We start from the raw sequence: 19,167 nt of genomic DNA, 5'->3' as shown, positions 1-19,167 counted from the left end.
ACCCTGGGCAGTACTGCAGCACTGCAGTATCAGGTGGTTTGGACGAGACTAAACATTGTGAGAAAAGTAGTCGGAGTAACAGCTGTCGATACACGATTCACAAACACAGAGATCGTAGCTACACGATCAACGAGATGTCAGAGACACACAATCTGCTATTAAAACATATTCGAAACCAATAAAAATACATTTTATTAGAAATATACTTTATTCCTTTCGTACAAATATGAAATTACAACCAATTACAACAATAGGAAAAAGATCGAATAAAATCTAAAAATCTAACTTTTTAATGTCACTTACATATAGCTACAGTTTAGAAAAACAATGTTTTGAGATTGTTTTACAAGTAAAAATAAAGTAATTTGGAACCGCACGAAGTTTTTAGTTACTTTATTATACATAATTTATACATTTTAGTATTGAATGTCACATATGTTCATATTTTGAATAGACAGAATGTCTGTTAAGCCTCAATAAACCCAATATTTCAGTGATGATTATATTTTGACTTAAAAAATTAAAAGCACTAAATATTTAGTTTCAAGAGGCTCAGTGTGGTATTGTTTTTATAATAACTCAAAAGGAAAAATGGTTTGGTTCAAGGGATTGGGTTATCCAAAGTTTTGAATACTTATTAACACATGATCAAATATCATTGTTATTCCTACAAATGTTTTACCCTGCAAAGATCCAAACTTTTATGACTTAGACTATTTTGTTCATTGAAAAGTAGTGGCTGTAATATTGTACATTAAAATATTTTGGTTCTGACTTTAGCATTTAATTTATATCTACCTAAATTAAACTTACCCAAAAGATATTGTACAACAATGGAAAACTACTCATTTGTTGATTTATGTTACGTTTTTAAATTGAGTGCTATCTGACCTAAAAAATAAACCGGACTAGTCTTTAGTTTGTTTCAAGAAAGGTATTTGTTTTTAATTGTTAAAATAAGCAACTAGAAAATCACTTCTTTCTTACAAATATTAATTTATTCTGTAAATATTGATCAAAGAAAATTTCCCTCGCCCACAATCTTTTATAATATATTTTGATTGCTAATCTATAAAGAAAATGGCTATGTTCGTAACGTAGTGCTATTTTATATGAAAATATTATTTGTGTTTAGCCAATTAAAAAGGATCATTAGAGGAATCCCTAAGTAAAGCATTCATTCAAGTTAGGAAATATAAAACTCATTTCATTATTATGCTGAAACTTATCTTAATCAGAATAAACTGGTTATTTAACGTACAGCTCGTATATGTGTCTTTAAAAGTACACCACTTAGCTTCAGATTTAACTTAGACAACTTTGTGTTTTGTGGACTTTTGTCTAAAATTTTTGTCTCAAACTTTACTTGATTACAGTAGCAATGGCATTAGTAATTTGAATTTTTATCCAATAATATTATAATACAGTGAAAAGGAAACACATCAGTGAAATCCACATCCTTATTCAATACTATATCACTTCCAAATAAAGTTATTTAACTAGCATCCATGCTATAATGTTTACTTTACCCACCCATTTTCGAAACCATATTTTACCACAAAATGAACTAGAAACCCCAATAGGTTCATTTAGAGCTCAAATTCTAGACACAATAGAATATTCGTTCAAAGCTTTTCCATGAATGTTTTACTTATGTTTTCATAACAATGCCCCTAAAGACACACACTAAGGTCTGTAAGAATAAACATAACACTCCAATGTGTGAGGACATTTTTCACTCCTGTCAGTTCATTGCAGTTCCTCCTAAGCCCTAATCCTTCCCCAGTCTACGCTATCGCCCTCTCCGTAGTCTGAGGTGGGGCGAAGCCCTAAGATGACCCTCGTCACCGTCCTCGCTGTCGTTGAAGAGGGTCGAGTCTTCTGCCTCCAAGGGTCCGTCCAGAGGCAATCGCTCTATGCGTATCGTCTGGATCTGGATATCCTGAAACAAGAGTTTTACGTGAATTCAAACATTAACAATTTTATTGATAAAATGGAAGAATTACCTTATCCAACCACAGTTGCTAGTATGACAACTAGTTTCGTTCCTTAGAACATCGTCAGGTCATTGTAAGCAACCACATCTTCAATGTATGTATGTACAATGTGTTATGTCAAAAGATTCTTTAAAAACACTGTCAGAATCACAATAGTAAAAACTAGTCATGTTGATCAAACTATTAAAATTGAATAAAAAGTGATAAAACTGGTCAAAACTGTAAAGGCTGGCCAGCACTCTCTTATCACTGTCACTGTCTAAATAAAACTTGGATGAAGATGAAGACACCTCATGATTCAGTCAGTTTTATGTAGACAGTGACAGTGATAAGAGAGTGCTGGCCAGCCTTTACAGTTTTAACCAGTTTTATCACTTTTTATTCAATTTTAATAGTTTGATCAACATGACTAGTTTTTACTATTGTGATTCTGACAGTGTTTTTAAAGAATCTTTTGACATAACACATTGTACATACATACATTGAAGATGTGGTTGCTTACAATGACCTGACGATGTTCTAAGGAACGAAACTAGTTGTCATACTAGCAACTGTGGTTGGATAAGATAATTCTTCCATTTTATCAAATATATTTTCAACCAAGGGTCACAATGAATAACATAACAATTTTAATCAAAAAATTACGAAGGATATTTTTGTGATTTTTACTAAAAGAAATTATGTTGTTTATAAAGCTCTTTTCATGAATATTGGATATAATAAACGGCAATAGCATTTAGACTTTTGACTTTCAACAACACATATTGTATATTTAGGCATTACGAGGAAGGAGTATTATAATAGGGGTGGATGTAGCCAGAATTGTATCTTCCTCGTTTATTCAACCGAGCCTGAAGATTAAACTGCCAGTGTTACAAACAGCAATAACTTTCTGTCTGTATTTCCCCGCCAAACAGTAGAAAATATACCACTCTCTTCCCACAGGATTTTACATATTTTAGGTTTACCATTTAGGAGAGTATACGGATCTTAATTTTCCCCCACTTAAAGAGATTTGGGGTGGTGCACCTTAAACTTCATGTAAGCAGGAATACTAGAATGTGTCTAAATAGATTTCGGTGACAAATACAAAAGTGATTTTTCAAGTTTGAACACATAATAACAAAATAATATACTTTAGCTATAACTAATTACTATTACATGTGAATATTTTACAATGTATTATATTTCATACTTGCATATTAATCGTGATTCTGCTGTAATCTAACTATCCGGTGACCGTCCCTCCCCCTCCCCTCACAAACCCACCCCCTTACGGCCATTGATCAATATGACACCCTTGCACAAGTTTTATTTACAAATTAGTTTATTTTGATGAATCAAAATTCATAACAAAGGAGACTTTTTTAAGCTTCTAAAATTGTGTTCAAATTGTTAATGGGATTTGTTTAGCCAATGCTTTTGGGTAATTCTGGATAATTTTGGGTAATTCAATGTTTCACTTTAAGTCCAGTAAACATAAAAATAAAGACATGACGCTATAATTAGTAGTTATAGCATGGCTTTTCATTAATGCAATAGTGAGGAAAATATTCCTGTCATTAAAATACTTTAATAATTTTCTTTAAAATTGTGACCATACGAAAGTAGGTATTTTAAGCCAAGTATGAATGGAGATGAATGTAGGATGAGTATCCTATAGATCTTGTAGTCTTGTTAGTGACTAAGGCTGACATAATCCTTGGACGCAGCTGTTAATTAATAGCCCATACAGCGAATGGCAACTAAGGGACCTACACAGTTTATGGTGAAATCCGAACCACATTTTTGCCTTGTAATTAACGAATTGGTCTAATTATCAGGATGGTACTGCGGATGGACGTAGTACTCAGTAGTGCGGTCGTTAATCCACACCAGGGAGTATCCAATTCACAGTGCATGCCTATAAATATCCACCATTCGTGACCTCCTAGTAGGTGGATTAAAAGACGAAGCCACCGTCCCAGTCAAAAATATGACTAGGGTCAGTTTTTTCTCTCCTTACAATATCTGTGGCACTTCGTTGTTTGGTCATTTTCTGTATTTGTACACGGTTCTTTCATCTAGAACCCTCTGAACTATGATCGCTTGGTAAATAGTGCACGTCACCCTTTAACACAAGTATATACTTATAGCTACTGACTGCCTTATTTGGAATCCTTTACTTTTCGTAGTGCGCTTTATTTCCATTACTTTGTATGATGAATAATAAATAAACTACGCTAATAGTTGGTTGACTTACTACAGAACAAATCAAACTACCATACAACAAATCAAAATGTTATCAACATACAATTTTTACCCACTTTTATTTGTCAGGTGACAAAAATTAAAAAAATTGTTCGGAAAACTGCATCCTCCAAAACTAATAATCATCTTTTCAATGCATTTATTTAACAGTTTCTAAGGAAAAGTCAAAGATCTTAACCATTGTTTAACTTTTAAAAATACAATTAATTACAGATTGATATAAGATAAGAACACATCAATTGCATAAACTGTATAATGTTGATGTCAATGTGCATGATTTCATAAAAGTAACATTCCTAAATAAATGGATGATAAATGTTAATGATGAAAGCGATTGTTTTCAAATATTGCATTTTATGTGTTATTCCCTCAGTAAAGTAAGGCTTGGATGAAATACATTTGCACATATATCCTATGAATGTGAACTTAGAGACATATTGTATTTCTCAAAATGATTTGTGCTGGGAAATGATTTATGATTCCATTAGGGCAGGAATTGAAACAAGCCCTTCAGAGGAAAGTGGGCGGATGCATTAAGGCTTTGGTGTAAGACAAGTTCCTTTTTAAAATTGTGTTTTAGAAAAATATTCTCTCCGAATTAGTTTTACATATTTTGGGAGAGTGATATACAACTCCACGTTCAGTTAACTATTAAATTTATTGTTTTGCTTTTAACAGAAATGTGCAACGAATATAATAAAAAAATTACATTACAGTATTCTAGCCAGTATCTAACAATAGACTACATAAATATTTCAAAATAAAAAAGTGAAATCTACTTTACTACAAATTAGGTTAATAAGCTTCTTTTAAGTGTCTATTTATAGATTAACATACATTTTACCATTATATTTTCTTTTAGCATAGTTCTGTATATACTGAGGTAGTAACTAGCTACATGTTTACAGAGATTTATTGTATACTAATATGGAATACTTGAGTTGTATAGTTTTTAATGTTCTCAATAAACTACAATTTCTTGAAAGCCCGACCAATAAAACTCTTCCAAGAAGAAAAGAGGAATCCGATTTTGATCGTGAAATGTATTGAACGTTTACGCTTGGCTTGAAACTAAACAATATACCGACTGAAATCAAGGGGATCAGGGATTGTTATTGTACCTCCAATTTCGGTTCGTTTATCATTTGCTTCCCCTCGTCATAAATTTGGAGGGTCAGTAGGATTTCTAGTCAATTAACCCTTTATGGCCAGTGTGATGTATTTTACAGACGGGGGTTATTGAAATTAAGCATGATTACAAGGGTTGAAACAAGTTGTACCTGCGGCATCACTGAAGTTTTAAGTGGATATAACGAAATAATGCAAATAAAATAATCAAAATGGGAGGTTAATTCAGGTAATATGTATTAAACTATTTGATGTGTTTAGTTTTTATAAGGCGCAACAGTTACTGGTCTAGTGGTTAAAACGCTTGACTTCCGTATTGAAGACTACGGTTAAAATCTTGCTAATCACCAATATCTATAAGCAATATGGCGGCTCAAGGATCGGACCCACATCAAGCCGTGTGACCACATATCTAAAATACCCTTGCTGCAGCAAACCTGCAGACTAAGCGAATTCCCTGTGCCCGAATAGATTTTCATTAAAATGTCTCCTTAAAAATGCCATATCTATTCCCAATTTAAAAAGCATTAGTTAAAAGAGTACTTAGTTTTTCTGCTACAGGGAGACAGAAAGTGTTTTTTTGTAATGGTAATATTTTAGTATAAAATAAATAAATGTTCCAAATTTGATCAAAATATATCTATAAACAATGAAACTACAACAGTTGACATATTCTCGATAAGAATAACATGGATTTAAAATGTACAGTGTTTTTGAATTTTCTTCTTAACATAAACACGCTTCAATCAAAGAATTGTTTTTTTTTTTTACTTTTCAAAGAAATTGCAAATATTTTAGTTTAAATTATCAAAAATGGAAGTAGCAAATGTCTACCCCATAAACCCCTCATAAACCCCGTTCCTAAAATCCAATCCAGTTGGTTCGCGAACTTCTTAATAGTCAAGACATTTTTATCTAAGTATAAAACAAACATGTTTTGCCGAATAGATGATATAAAAGAGCGCCATGAAACATTAAAACAAATAAAAACACAATTCATACATCACAATGACTAAGGATATTTTGATTGATATGTCGTATTTAATCGCATCATATAACAGGTGATTCAATTACGTGACAATTAATTAATACATATCAAACTGTTGCGTCAATCAAATGTGTGACGATTTAGGTCTCTGTAAAGTTACCTATTTAGAATATGTTTGCTATTTTTGTTTATTTTGAATTTTAAATTTTAGTGAACTTACCTATAGGGGAAAATCTATTTGTTAAATTGTTCCTGTTTTAACTTATTATTCTCCTAGTCTACCATCTCATGAATTATAAATCTAGTCCCTTTGGAAATCTTAAACCACTGAATGCAAAAAAATTCAATCCATTAGTAGTAAAATTATTAAAATGTATGGTATTTCCAGCACACAACTGTTCTAATTTTGACTTAGATTTAATTTTAGCCTAACTATTTCAGGTTTTATATTAGTTTTAAAAGTGAATAAAGTCACTTGCTGTTTTATTGCACATATTCCATTACCTTTACGGTTGTCTGTTTGTTATATGTATCACTTGGCAAGATTCAAAAATTTCCGTTGCATCGCAAACTATATTTTCTTATTATCGTTTGAGCTACATGTTATTTAAGTAAGCAACCGTTGCTTTTTCTAAATTATTTTGATTTCTTGCATTGAAATACAATTAAGTTGAGATAGTGTGGACTTTCATTTACTTTTCATGTTTCATTTACATAAATTGAATTATTGAATACTACATTCACCTTGTTCTAAAGATAAATAAATAATTTAACAAGGAAAAAATACCAATTTTATCGATTTATGGATTCCTGGAAGAGGAAGTGGAGCCATAGGATTATCTGATAAGAGAAACTGAGTAATAATTATACCTGGAAAGGAATATAAATTTCCTGTAAAAGTAGTATCAACTTGTTAGTGTTATTTCCTCATGATTCAACCTCTTGAAACGTTATTAAATTCCTACTTTTAAAAATATACGACTTGGAAGAAAAGTCTCATGATCAAAATTGGAAATAACCAATGGAGAAATGTATGTCTAAGTTATGTGTGTTTATATTCGCCACGCACTAAGTACAAAGAGCTAACTCAACTTAAGGTTATATAATAAGCTTAACACCGCAATGTCAAACACAAAGAACCCTGGGTTACTCTATGTAGAACAAAGTGATTATCCTTCTTTACATGCGAGATTACAACCCAAAAAGGTTTATGGTTTTTAATCTATAGTGGGGGATTTTTCCTGGGTTTGTTTAATTTTTTTGGCTGTCCATATATAAATCCCAAAGTACCAAAGTACCTAGGAACTTTTGGGAAAACCATAAGTCACACCCCGATTAAAACTATATACTTAAAATGTTCGTCATGACGAGAAACCTTGCTTTAAACTATCCATTATTTAATAAATTGTCGTAATTCCTTTCTAAAGGGCATACTATGAATATTGGTTCTCAGTTTTGCTATAGAGACTGCTTAGCGGTAACTGTCTTCCCTACTGTCGATTTAACTGCAGATGGAAGTTGTGAAATAGCAATTGTGTTACACAAAATTCACAAATTTTTTTGAAATTTTATTTTGCAAGCCCAACAGCTGTTTTTAATCATTGATCATTGAATGGATCCATACTGATCTTAGTCAGTAGAAACCCTAAAAAATCCATCTCAATAAACTTGAAACACATTTTGAAATCGCCAGTATTTAAAAGAACTCTTACGGAGCCATTAATATTACACAAAGATTATATGATGTCCTAATCATTAAAGTAAAATCTAAGGAGAAAAGACAGTGTTACACTCCACAGCTGATAGGGTCTGACTGTTGTTTGTTTAACAGCTGATCGATACCAGTGTAGACTGTAAACAGCTGACGTTTCTTCATCATAATATCTTAATGTGTCCGCCCCAGATGAACCCTCGTTAACACCCCCCCCCCCCCGGCCAAGCTACCCTCGTAATAATGTCGTTAATGGCTATATTTATTCTTCGCGTGATGCACGATTTTAATTTTCTATATTTCCTACCAAAAGTAGAACTTGGCAATACGCTGTTGTAATCAGTTAAAAAAAGTCGTTTTGGAAGGTAACTGGAAAGGTAAATGTGATTTAATAAAAGTGAATGAGTGTAAAGATATAGGTAACGTGAGAAATAGTGTCTGTTGCTAATTAAAGCTAAATGAAAATGAAAACACTTCACTATGAGGTTGAAATATGTGTGCAACTTTGTTACTACTTTTGGAAGAAATTATTTTGAAAATAACAAATTCTCTGGGTTTTTTCTTTTGAGTATTGATCCGCCTAATAAATTGGTTTTGAGAATTCCAATCTAAGTTATAGTATAGGTAGTTAGGGTATGGTCTAAGTAAAATATCTATATACAGTATTTAGATCATATTGAAAATATTTATTGAAAATAGAGTTATCTTAGTATTACAAACTTCATAATCGAGCTTAGTATCTAACCTGTTTAGTGTGTGGTTTATTTTAACCGTACTGATGTTGACCTTATGTTTCATTCTTATTACGATTTAAACTATATCGATATCATTCTGTGATTACAAGCCGGATAACCAACAAAAGTTGTAATAAAAGTATCGTGTTGTCTTACAATATCCTTCTTTGTCAGGTAAATAGGGTATCGTAAGGCAATACAATACATTTATTAATATAAACCAATGTCTTATTAGTGTTGAATTATTTTACTAAATTGTATAGCTGCCTATATATTTATGTAAGTACATATGATTGCAATTACTTGTATCAATTATGTAATGTTCTTGGCCGATGGAATGAAAATAAATAAATTAATATCCTGAAGTAGGACAGAATTTGATAAGGGTTAAAGGTGGTGAAGTAAGAGGGGTAAAGAACGAAATGCACTCTAAAACATAAAAACTAACTTGTAATCGTCTTCAGCTGACCCATCAGCTAACAAATCCATGATATTATTCACAACAAATTAAATATACTCAGGTTTATATATTTAGTCAACATCACTAAATAAATTATTTTAACCAATCAAAACAGGCTTCGGATATTAAAATTGTCTTTGGCATTACTTTAGGACAGCGACGCACATCTAGATTTATAGGAATCAATCCGGCGTTACCATTTCCATCAAAATATTGCAATTAAACCTAGAGGTGCTGGCGAAACTTTACGGTTGAGAAATATGATGAATCTCCCTGGCAAACATCACAATGTAGTCTAGGGTTTTGATGTAGAGAGGTGCTAAATCTGCCCCAGTGTTATGTCTGACATGATCAATAGATTCCGGAAATGACTCTGGCGCACCTAAACTACAATAACCTTCACAATCACATGCGAACGTGGTCCGTCAAACATGAATCACGGACAATGATGGATTGTACAACAGTGACAACTGTGGCGAGTACCTATATATGAAACTTGGTTGTGTAACAATAAATAAAACTTGGTTGTGTAACAATAAATAAAACTTGGGTGTGTAACAATAAATTGATACTTGGGTGCGTAACAATAGATGAAACTTGGCTGCGTGACAATAAATGAAACTTGGGTGCGTAACAATAGATGACACTTGAGGGCTTAACAATAAATGAAACTTGGGTGCGTATCGATAAATGAAACTTGGTTGAGTAACGATAAATGAAGCTTGGTTGAGTAACGATAAATGAAACTTGGTTGAGTAACAATAAATGAAACTTGGGTGTGTAACAATAAATTGATACTTGGGTGCGTAACAATAGATGAAACTTGGCTGCGTAACAATAGATGAAACTTGACTGCGTAACAATAGATGAAACTTGGTTGCGTGACAATAAATGAAACTTGGGTGCGTAACAATAGATGAAACTTGGGTGCGTAACAATAGATGACACTTGAGGGCTTAACAATAAATGAAACTTGGGTGTGAATCGATAAATGAAACTTGGGTGCGCAACAATAAATGAAACTTGGGTGCGTAACAATAAATGAAACTTGGGTGCGTATCAATAAATGAAACTTGTGTGTGCAACAATAAATGAAACTTGGGTGCGTAACAATAAATGAAACTTGGGTGCGTATCAATAAATGAAACTTGGGTGCGCAACAATAAATGAAACTTGGGTGCGTAACAATAAATGAAACTTGGGTGCGTAACAATAAATAAAACTTGGGTGCGTGACGATAAATGAAGCTTGGGTGCGTAACAATAAATTGATACTTGGGTGCATAACACTAAATGAAACTTGGGTTCGTGACAATCAATGAAACCTAATCAAAATGTAATCAACAACCATCCAAAAAAACTTCTTGTATAAGATTCTACAGGAAAATAATGTTTGAATCGTTTTCTAGCACCTATGTAAAATCAAGAATATATATTAATCAACTAAAAGTATATTATTGCCTCCCTTCTCTCTGAGAGACATTATCTGAATTATCATCACTCGTTTTGAAGAACTAGAATAAATGTATGTTCTCACATCGTATATTTTACTCAAACTAAATTATTTTTCAAATACTCTTTACATACAAAGATTGTATAATTTTTACACAGAACATAATAGCTATAGCATTTGAGTAATGCTCCCATTAAGTCTAAAAGCCGAGGAAAGCGTTAGGGAGTGTTACAATGCAGTGCATCTGTCCCACATTTCTCACCGCGATTAGTTACGATTATCCTGTTCTAATGGAGTCATGAATCATTTCTCTGAAAATTCAGTTGAAAATCTAATATTTCATTGTGAGACTAAGGGAATAATTTACACCAGCCTTACTAATGTAATCTGTAACGTTGAATTCTGTTTGAGTAGAGTATTTTTTATTATTCCTAAGTATTTATCACTGGTATGAAATATATTAGAAAAAAATCATATTATATCCTCTAAATTTTAACGTGAAAACAATGCCAGGTGTATAAAATTGTAAACCAAATTTAACAGGGTAAAGTTTTGTTACTAGCGATAATCTAAATTGTTTTTAGCCAGAACTACGAAATATTTTTTGTTCGTATAATACCAAAAGTAATTATTAAAACCAAATCATAAAATTGAAAATGTTTGTATGATTTTCATCGGTATTTTTACAAAAACCAATCTTAAAACCATATCTCAAGCTGCCAACCATCTCTGAAGCATTAACGGGGGGGTTTATAACAATGGTCCATAAGATTATAACAAATCCATAAGATTACTTGTTCAATCCCAAAAACAACCAACTCAGCTTGTATTTTTCAGGCTGTCAATTAATGAAACCATCTTACAAATAACCAAAGTTACATAGTAGCAAGACCTGGGCTTAGACAATGTATTCGCATAAAATAGTGTTAAAATGCCAATGAAATTGAAACACACCTGAAATGAATAAGATGAAGCAAACGAAGCTCACCTAATCCTATTTTTAAACCAAATGTTTTCAACCTTTAAGCCTTTAAGTTCATCTATGCATCAATGAAATGTAGAGGTCTTTGAAAATTGTATTAAAATAATTTAAGATGTATTCTTGGAAAACAACATTTGCAACCAATATATAATTCCAAAAGAAGTTAACTAACCAACGGCTTCTTTAAGGAGAGTACATATGAATACCTATTTAACGGTAGTTGTCTATGAAAGTAAAATCGACAAATATTAATGACGTAATAATTTTAAGACATTACACTCCTCCCCTACAGTAAACTAAATGTAGGTGGTAGAACACAACTATCCCTACCAGAGAGAAGATTGAAACTATAAAACCTAAATCCTGATGTACAAAACCGACCTCAAGTTGCTCGGGCTTCACTCAAGCGTAAACGTAACGTCCAATAAACTTTTATAGCTGCAGAAACATACGATGCTTTATGGGAAATAAAACTGTATTGATATGTATTGAATCCGAGTAAAACTCAAATACCGTGATACTGCTGTCTTTCTATAAGTGGTTTAGCTTCACAAATAGTATTACTGATGTAAGATTCTTTTAGACTTTTTTATATTGTTAACTTTGCTTTTTGTGTGAACATTTCAGTCTAATAAACCCGTATTTCTTGAGACAATATTATTAGGAGATGAGTCTAATAATATGAGTCGATTAAGGCTCAGTCGGCTAAGATGTTCGGAACCCGGAGATGCCACAATATAAATACATTTCGTTCTTGTTTTTATGGCTCAACCCTTGATTTGTTTGATACATTCCACGCTCAGGCCTTTGAGGACCTTGTGGACCGACAAAATATAAGTTTGAAGAACACCAAAGTCTTTAAATTAATTGTAAGAAATAAAAAAAAAACAATTATTAGAACTGTTTTATACAGATGCAAGTGTACACATCAATGAATATACCAACTAAAATATGAGTGTATAAATGTAATTATTATGTGTTACAGAAAAGATTATGAGTTGGCTCATGATTGTGAGAATCGGTTTTTAATAATTTGAAATCCATATAAATCTAAACCACCGTAAAAATATTACAAAACATTTCTGACTTTTATCATACCTTCAAGTTGCAAGACTTCAAAGAATAACTTGTGCAAAATATTTATGTATCCTGCCATCACATAGACCGCAATATTTATAAACCAGATGCAAATCCTGTCTTTGCTTCATAGTCTACGTTTACACTATTGACTAGAGTTTTTTCGTAAACTTCGTTGAAATAATATTCTCAAAGAAACTTTCAACTTTCCATCCTAAACTGATTTCGTCTGTTTTCGAATGATATATGGTTGCGTAACTAAAAGAACCAAAATCGCGTGCCACCGCACCGTTAAAGGATTGATTATGACGGATTGGTAAAAGCGTGTAACTGAATTTCCCTACCTTTCCTGATTGGTTATTCGGAACACACGCACAAACCTTACATAAGCCACTTTATGTGTTAAATGTTGGTTAAACATAATTTTAACAGAAGTATAAAAAATAGGGCAGCTATTTTTGATAGGTCCTGTCTTGTGGCAGTGATTTTCACATGTTTAAAAAGCGGAAACCTATTTGTATATGTATTTTTAGTAATTAAAAAAATATGAATTTGGTAAGTGCAGTGGCCAGAGCATAACTATCAGGCCCCAGCTAAAGTTTTACAAAGTTTTCCAACTATCAATAGTTTTTAGTATATGTTTTATGTATTATCGTTACAGGGTGGTTTGGAGATTGCCGATTTTAAATATAATTACAGGTAACTGCTATAGGGAATCTGGTACAATTGTTTATTATTTCATCTTATAAGTACCCTAACCCGAATACATATAGATATTTTATATAGGTATATATTTGATTAATAACTTGGTCCGTTAATGAAAATTATAAAAACTTCGTAAATAATTACGTACGTAAATAGTTATCCCAGCACTACTTTTTTTTACTTAAATCTAGTCTGGTTAATTTTTTCTTTACAACATGAATGTGGTTCAAGTCTTATTTACATCGTACTGAGTGCCACTGATTTTCGTCATTAAATAATAAGTTACCACAACTACATAATTTTCTGGTTAAATCGTCTTACAATCTTGAGGTCGCTGGTACGATTTTTACAAGATCAATTTTGGGGTCAGATTGCATTTATTCAAATGGCTAGCTTTAAAAAAGTGTAAACTACATAATAAAAGAATCAGGGTTTGGTCTGTTCTAAAAAAAAAAAATACGATAGAGTAAATACACAATACACACTTCATCTTATTGGTTTGGAATTTGTTTAATATTTAGTTCTACATCTAAAACAAAATAAGTCATTTTTGATCCCATGATCCCATAGCAAAGCAACAAGCTAGGGAAGCGATCACACCGTAAACTTTTCTACAGAACTACAATATCGTAGAACTTTTGATGGACCGTTCTAGATCAAAGAGCACTAACCAAATTGATTGGACAATTTGCAACACTGAAGACGCCTCCATTACCAGCTACCAATTACTGTGCAAACAGTCTTTACCCACAAGCAATTTCGCGGGATAATTTTGCATTTCGAACGCCAAGAATGGCGCTAACGAGTCGACAATGGCTCAAACGGTTATCAAACAATCCCCAATTAGGCGGCAATTGAGGTTAGGATAATCAGCTGAGAGCTGACACAAACCCCCCCTCCCCCCCCCCCGCAACATCCCCTGACACTGGGAGAGATCAATAGATGGGTGATGTCAGCTTACGCGTGAAAGTTTATAATCCAAATGATCAAATATGATTGATATCACAAAGTATGTTACAACTTCAAATAAAAGTGGTTTGCTTATGGATACCCAATAACACTTTTCCTACTCAAAATTGTTTTCTTGTGATATTGCGTCACTTTTTCGTAAATTAAATCAAACCAATATTCTATGAGGTAGTGTAATGGATAATGGATAGATTTGTTGAAAATGTTTTGGTAATTTAATTTCAACCTATTCTTATAATATGTGTTTGCAAATAATAGACCAACTCTGTATAATTTTATTGCTGTCTACTTATTTTCCATAAATTAATTGGTTAATTATGGTTAATGGTTAAACAATAAGTTAATGGTTTAATTGATTAATACTTAAATCAATAAATTTATTGCCAATATTCCATATTTTTAAGTATTATATTATTTTTTGTATATAAAACTGTATTTGAAGAAGGGAATTTTCTTAAACACCGCTAGACAAATACATTAGTGGTATGTACAATTATTTTTAGTGAAGGAGAATTAACCAGCTCAAGCTTTTTTCCTGGTATTGTTACTCGTTAGAATTATCACGGGTGATCTTGTAATAAAATACGGGGACTTATCCCTTACAATGCTGGGTTCAAATCCCGCCAATCACATGTGTATCTCAAATATGTTACAGCGTCATTACACAATAGTTTGGAGCTCTTAGATGAAAACTCATTTGAGTTTGAACTGAATTGTTCTTTTTCATTTCAACCTATCAAGTAATTAATATAAATGTTTCTTAGGTGAAGACATCTTATATATGTTTAGAGAACAATGTATATTTTCATCACAATGATGTTTATGTATATTAAAAATTGTTGTTAATGATAATAATTAGTTATTTTTATCATTTTATAAAGTTTAGTGACGGTAGTCCCTGTTAAAGATTTTTATTGTGATTATTTGAATACATGCACAGCTTTTAATTATTTATTTCATTATAAATACAATTATACTATATCGATCAATAGGCGATCATTCAAATTAAAATATCTAGCCCTAAACATAATATGGGGTAAGAATGAAAATCTTAAGTACGATTAAACTACTTAAACTTGAGAATCTCAAACCAGTAAACGGTGTAGCTGGAAGGTGGAAAATTAACTTCAAGGATGACATATTTAGTGAGTAATGATCAATAGGCGATCATTCAAATTAAAATATCTAGCCCTAAACATAATATGGGGTAAGAATGAAAATCTTAAGTACGATTAAACTACTTAAACTTGAGAACCTCAAACCAGTAAACGGTGTAGCTGGAAGGTGGAAAATTAACTTCAAGGATGACATATTTAGTGAGTAATGATCAATAGGCGATCATTCAAATTAAAATATCTAGCCCTAAACATAATATGGGGTAAGAATGAAAATCTTAAGTACGATTAAACTACTTAAACTTGAGAATCTCAAACCAGTAAACGGTGTAGCTGGAAGGTGGAAAATTAACTTCAAGGATGACATATTTACATTAACTCTATCTCGCCAAGGTTACAAACCCTCACATTAGCTTTGTAGGTCAATATATTGTAGTCAGTCAATTTCATATTCATTATTCACAGATAATTTTGTTGCTGAGTGAAAAATACCCATCACAGCTTTCCCCCGTTTTTAAAGGCTCTTTTGATGATACCGTTACAAAAATTAAAGTTTCTTCTTGTCATTGGTGGTAAACCTAAACACATTTTGTATAGTCTATTTATTATAAATTAAATATAATTTATTGTATTGACATGTTTTCAATTCATGCCTGTTTGTTTTTTTATAGTTTTGTTTTAGTAGTCAAACAAAAACTACCAACACAAAAACCAAACTACGGGTTTCAATAAATTGTGTATGTTTAATGTGCAGCATAACTAAAATAACCTTAATATTCATTACTAAGTCAGCAACCCATGTAATTCTATATTATTGTAACATTCAGTTGAGCAGAACCTTAGTTTGACACCCCTGAATAAATAAGTACTGTATAGTGTATGGGCCTTAAATACTGTATATGCCTATAAAGTAACCTACGGACCAAACGTTTCCTAAAGTAAAACACAACTGAATCCTCTTAGAACGACTTACTTACAAATGATAATCACTAAACTAAATGTACTTAAGCAATCATACATAATTCTTTTATCGTTTAATATCAATGTGATATAGTATTTGTACCACGATAACCACGTATTTCTGAAAATGTCCCACAACATGTGCAATAAAATTGTTAAAATTGTCATTTTATGAACTTGTTATTGATTACGTCGATTCCAAATATAGTATGTCATTTTACTCGTGCATATAAGTTAATACTAGAATTATAATACTACTAAAGTCTAAATGAAACTTTAATTCCAACGTTATAGATTTATAATGATTTTACTTGCTTTATATTTATACTAATTCTAATTCAAAGAAAGGCTTGGACAGCGAAGATATTATTAATATTAAGAATGCTTAATACAAACAATTAATTCTATAACATCAATGGCCTTCTGTTTTTTTTTTTCTATTTTGACGAAGTTTAACTATAATAGGTCTATTGACAGTCGTGAGATGTGTATGCCTACAACATTACAAGTCCTAACCAATTTCTATACATGGAAAATCAATCCAACTTTTTCTACTCCAACCAATATTTTCCCAACAATGAACACTCAACTTGAAGTTTAACTTCTTAAACTGTTTCTTCTGCATATAAAACATTAAATTGTTACTAAAATACAATATTACATTTGGCAAAGGTGAACCATTGTGTGAAATCACTCAACCAACTAGCTAAGTGTTTTTATGTTAACTAGTATATTAAGTTAACTAACTAACTAGTCTAAGCTATCTATAAATGATCGTGTGTCTAAGGACTAAAAATTAAGGAGAATCTACGAAAGTACTCACTTTGGTCGTGTTTTTGGGAGCACACATTGAGTCCTGTAGTGCTCCCGAGATGATAAAGATGAGCAGTAATACAACAAGGAACCCTGAACCTAGAGTTCCATAGAACAACCAGTTCTCTGAGGTTTTCCCCTCGTCACACACCTCTTGAAGTCTGCTCGCTCCCTTCAGTCGTCCCAAGTCCTCAGGAGAGATGCTCAGCTTCTTGGAATTCTTCAGGATAACCTTCAGTTTCCTGGAGGCCTCCTTCAGTCTATCCTTCCCTCCTCGCCATTTCGTCCTGCTCCTCATCATCAGACCTCGATACCCATCACTAAACTAGACTCCACACCCATTGAGTTTCTCCCCGACCGCGTAGTTTGTCCCTGCTTCTTCTCGCGACGAGGCAACACTGGTACCTGGTGCAGCCGTCGTAACCTGGTTCGCGTTTTCCAGTTTTCCCAGCGTGGGGAAGTGAATTTCCCTGCTTCGTAGGGAATTTCCCGCTACAAGTTTTTTTAAAGATGTTATGTATTTTGAAGAATATTTAACGATTTTATTGTTTAGTGAGTGATAAAAATGGGATGTGTTAGTAGTTGAAACGCATTTCTTTACTATTATTAAGTTTTCTACAGAGTAGCAAGTGTGAAAGATTTCATGCATTAATATGTAAAATAAAGTTCAAATAAATACCCTAAGCATAAATACAAATATTTTTTCTTTAATAGAACTTGAATTTCTCTTAATTGTAAAAAAAAAACCTACGGGAAAATATATATTTAAGTGTTTTTTATGCATCAGTTGAGCAAATAAATAACACTGGTGTAATAGAAACTGAAAATGTGACGGATCTAATATACTTTTTTCTTACCATAAACTCAATCAAACGAATATTCTTTTTAGTAAAATTAATATTTTGAAAATACATTTCGCAGGAGGATATTATTTTCGTAGCTAGCGGGAAATAAGAAATTCCCGTATCTTGGGAAATCTTCCCTCTGTTTGCATCAATGCAAGGTCACAATGCGCAAGATCCACCCCCTTATATCCCTCCTCCTCACTCTCCGAACCCCACTCCACAGTCAATGTTGTATTGGTATTATTGTAGCTTAATGCCGTCAAGTTCAAGCAAATATAATCCCGCATTAAGAATATTGTTTGCCCTAATTAAGTATAAGCAAACATGCGTAGATAAGTTGATTGCTTTCACGAAGCTAATTGTTTTAATGTGAAATATATTCTTCCACAAAACTTTCGACGAATACATGCCTTTACCCCGTAAATTAATTAATAGGCTTACGCATGTGAAATGTTACTAATGCAGGATATATATCTGTGTTCAGTGATATATTATTGAAACATATTCCAAATTATTCAATATATTTGAAGATTGTTTCAATAAATGTTTGTCTCTTTTTAATTATTTGTGATCAGTCCGTTGAGTTTGTACAGTCTGATGACTTTAAATAAACATTATTACTGAAAAAATAAAAATATTTATGTTATTCGTACGATAGTCAAAATATATATTGAAAATAAGTTCTATTGATTACCTTAGTTTGAGTTATTTAATGATTCGTGTAGTCTCATTTACCCTACACCCAAAATCAATCTTTTCAATTATGTCTAAGAGAACAAAAGAAACAACACTTCAAAAAATATTAATAAAAAGGAAAACTTAATTGTATATTTGTTTAAATTGTATACAAAATAAAATTAAATTAATGGGATGAAAATACAATAATTATAGTACACAGTTGCGAAAATATGTATTTCTTCCACGTGGATTTTACAGCACAATAACACTATATTGTATATTATGAAATGCGCTTTTCTCTGC

General features: G+C 32.1%; 1 protein-coding gene across 1 annotated transcript; it reads right to left on the bottom strand.

The window, feature by feature from the left end:
* Window positions 1–219: 219 nt before the first annotated feature.
* On the bottom strand, window positions 220–17,724 carry LOC129002963 (uncharacterized). Its single transcript, XM_054431110.1, has 2 exons — window positions 17,352–17,724; window positions 220–1,942 (listed from the first exon to the last, which is right to left on the bottom strand). The coding sequence occupies exons 1-2, from the start codon at window positions 17,640–17,642 to the stop codon at window positions 1,793–1,795; spliced, it is 441 nt and encodes a 146-aa protein (XP_054287085.1). The 5' UTR covers window positions 17,643–17,724; the 3' UTR covers window positions 220–1,792.
* Window positions 17,725–19,167: the final 1,443 nt, after the last annotated feature.

Source organism: Macrosteles quadrilineatus, unplaced genomic scaffold (assembly GCF_028750875.1).
Source record: "Macrosteles quadrilineatus isolate MER2022 unplaced genomic scaffold, UCM_ALF_1.0 Scaffold_9__3_contigs__length_116548681, whole genome shotgun sequence".
Taxonomy (NCBI): Eukaryota; Metazoa; Arthropoda; class Insecta; order Hemiptera; family Cicadellidae; genus Macrosteles; species Macrosteles quadrilineatus.
The sequence above is the reverse complement of the archived record's forward strand: the minus strand, read 5'-3'. Positions and strand labels throughout refer to the sequence as shown.

What these genes read in the sequence shown, in the direction of transcription:
- LOC129002963 (XM_054431110.1), bottom strand. Translation starts at nt 17,642, where the DNA reads ATGATGAGGAGCAGGACGAAATGGCGAGGAGGGAAGGATAGACTGAAG. An exon ending in CTCCCAAAAACACGACCAAA is followed by an intron (nt 1,943 to 17,351) that starts GTGAGTACTTTC and finishes CTCTTGTTTCAG; the next exon opens with GATATCCAGATCCAGACGAT.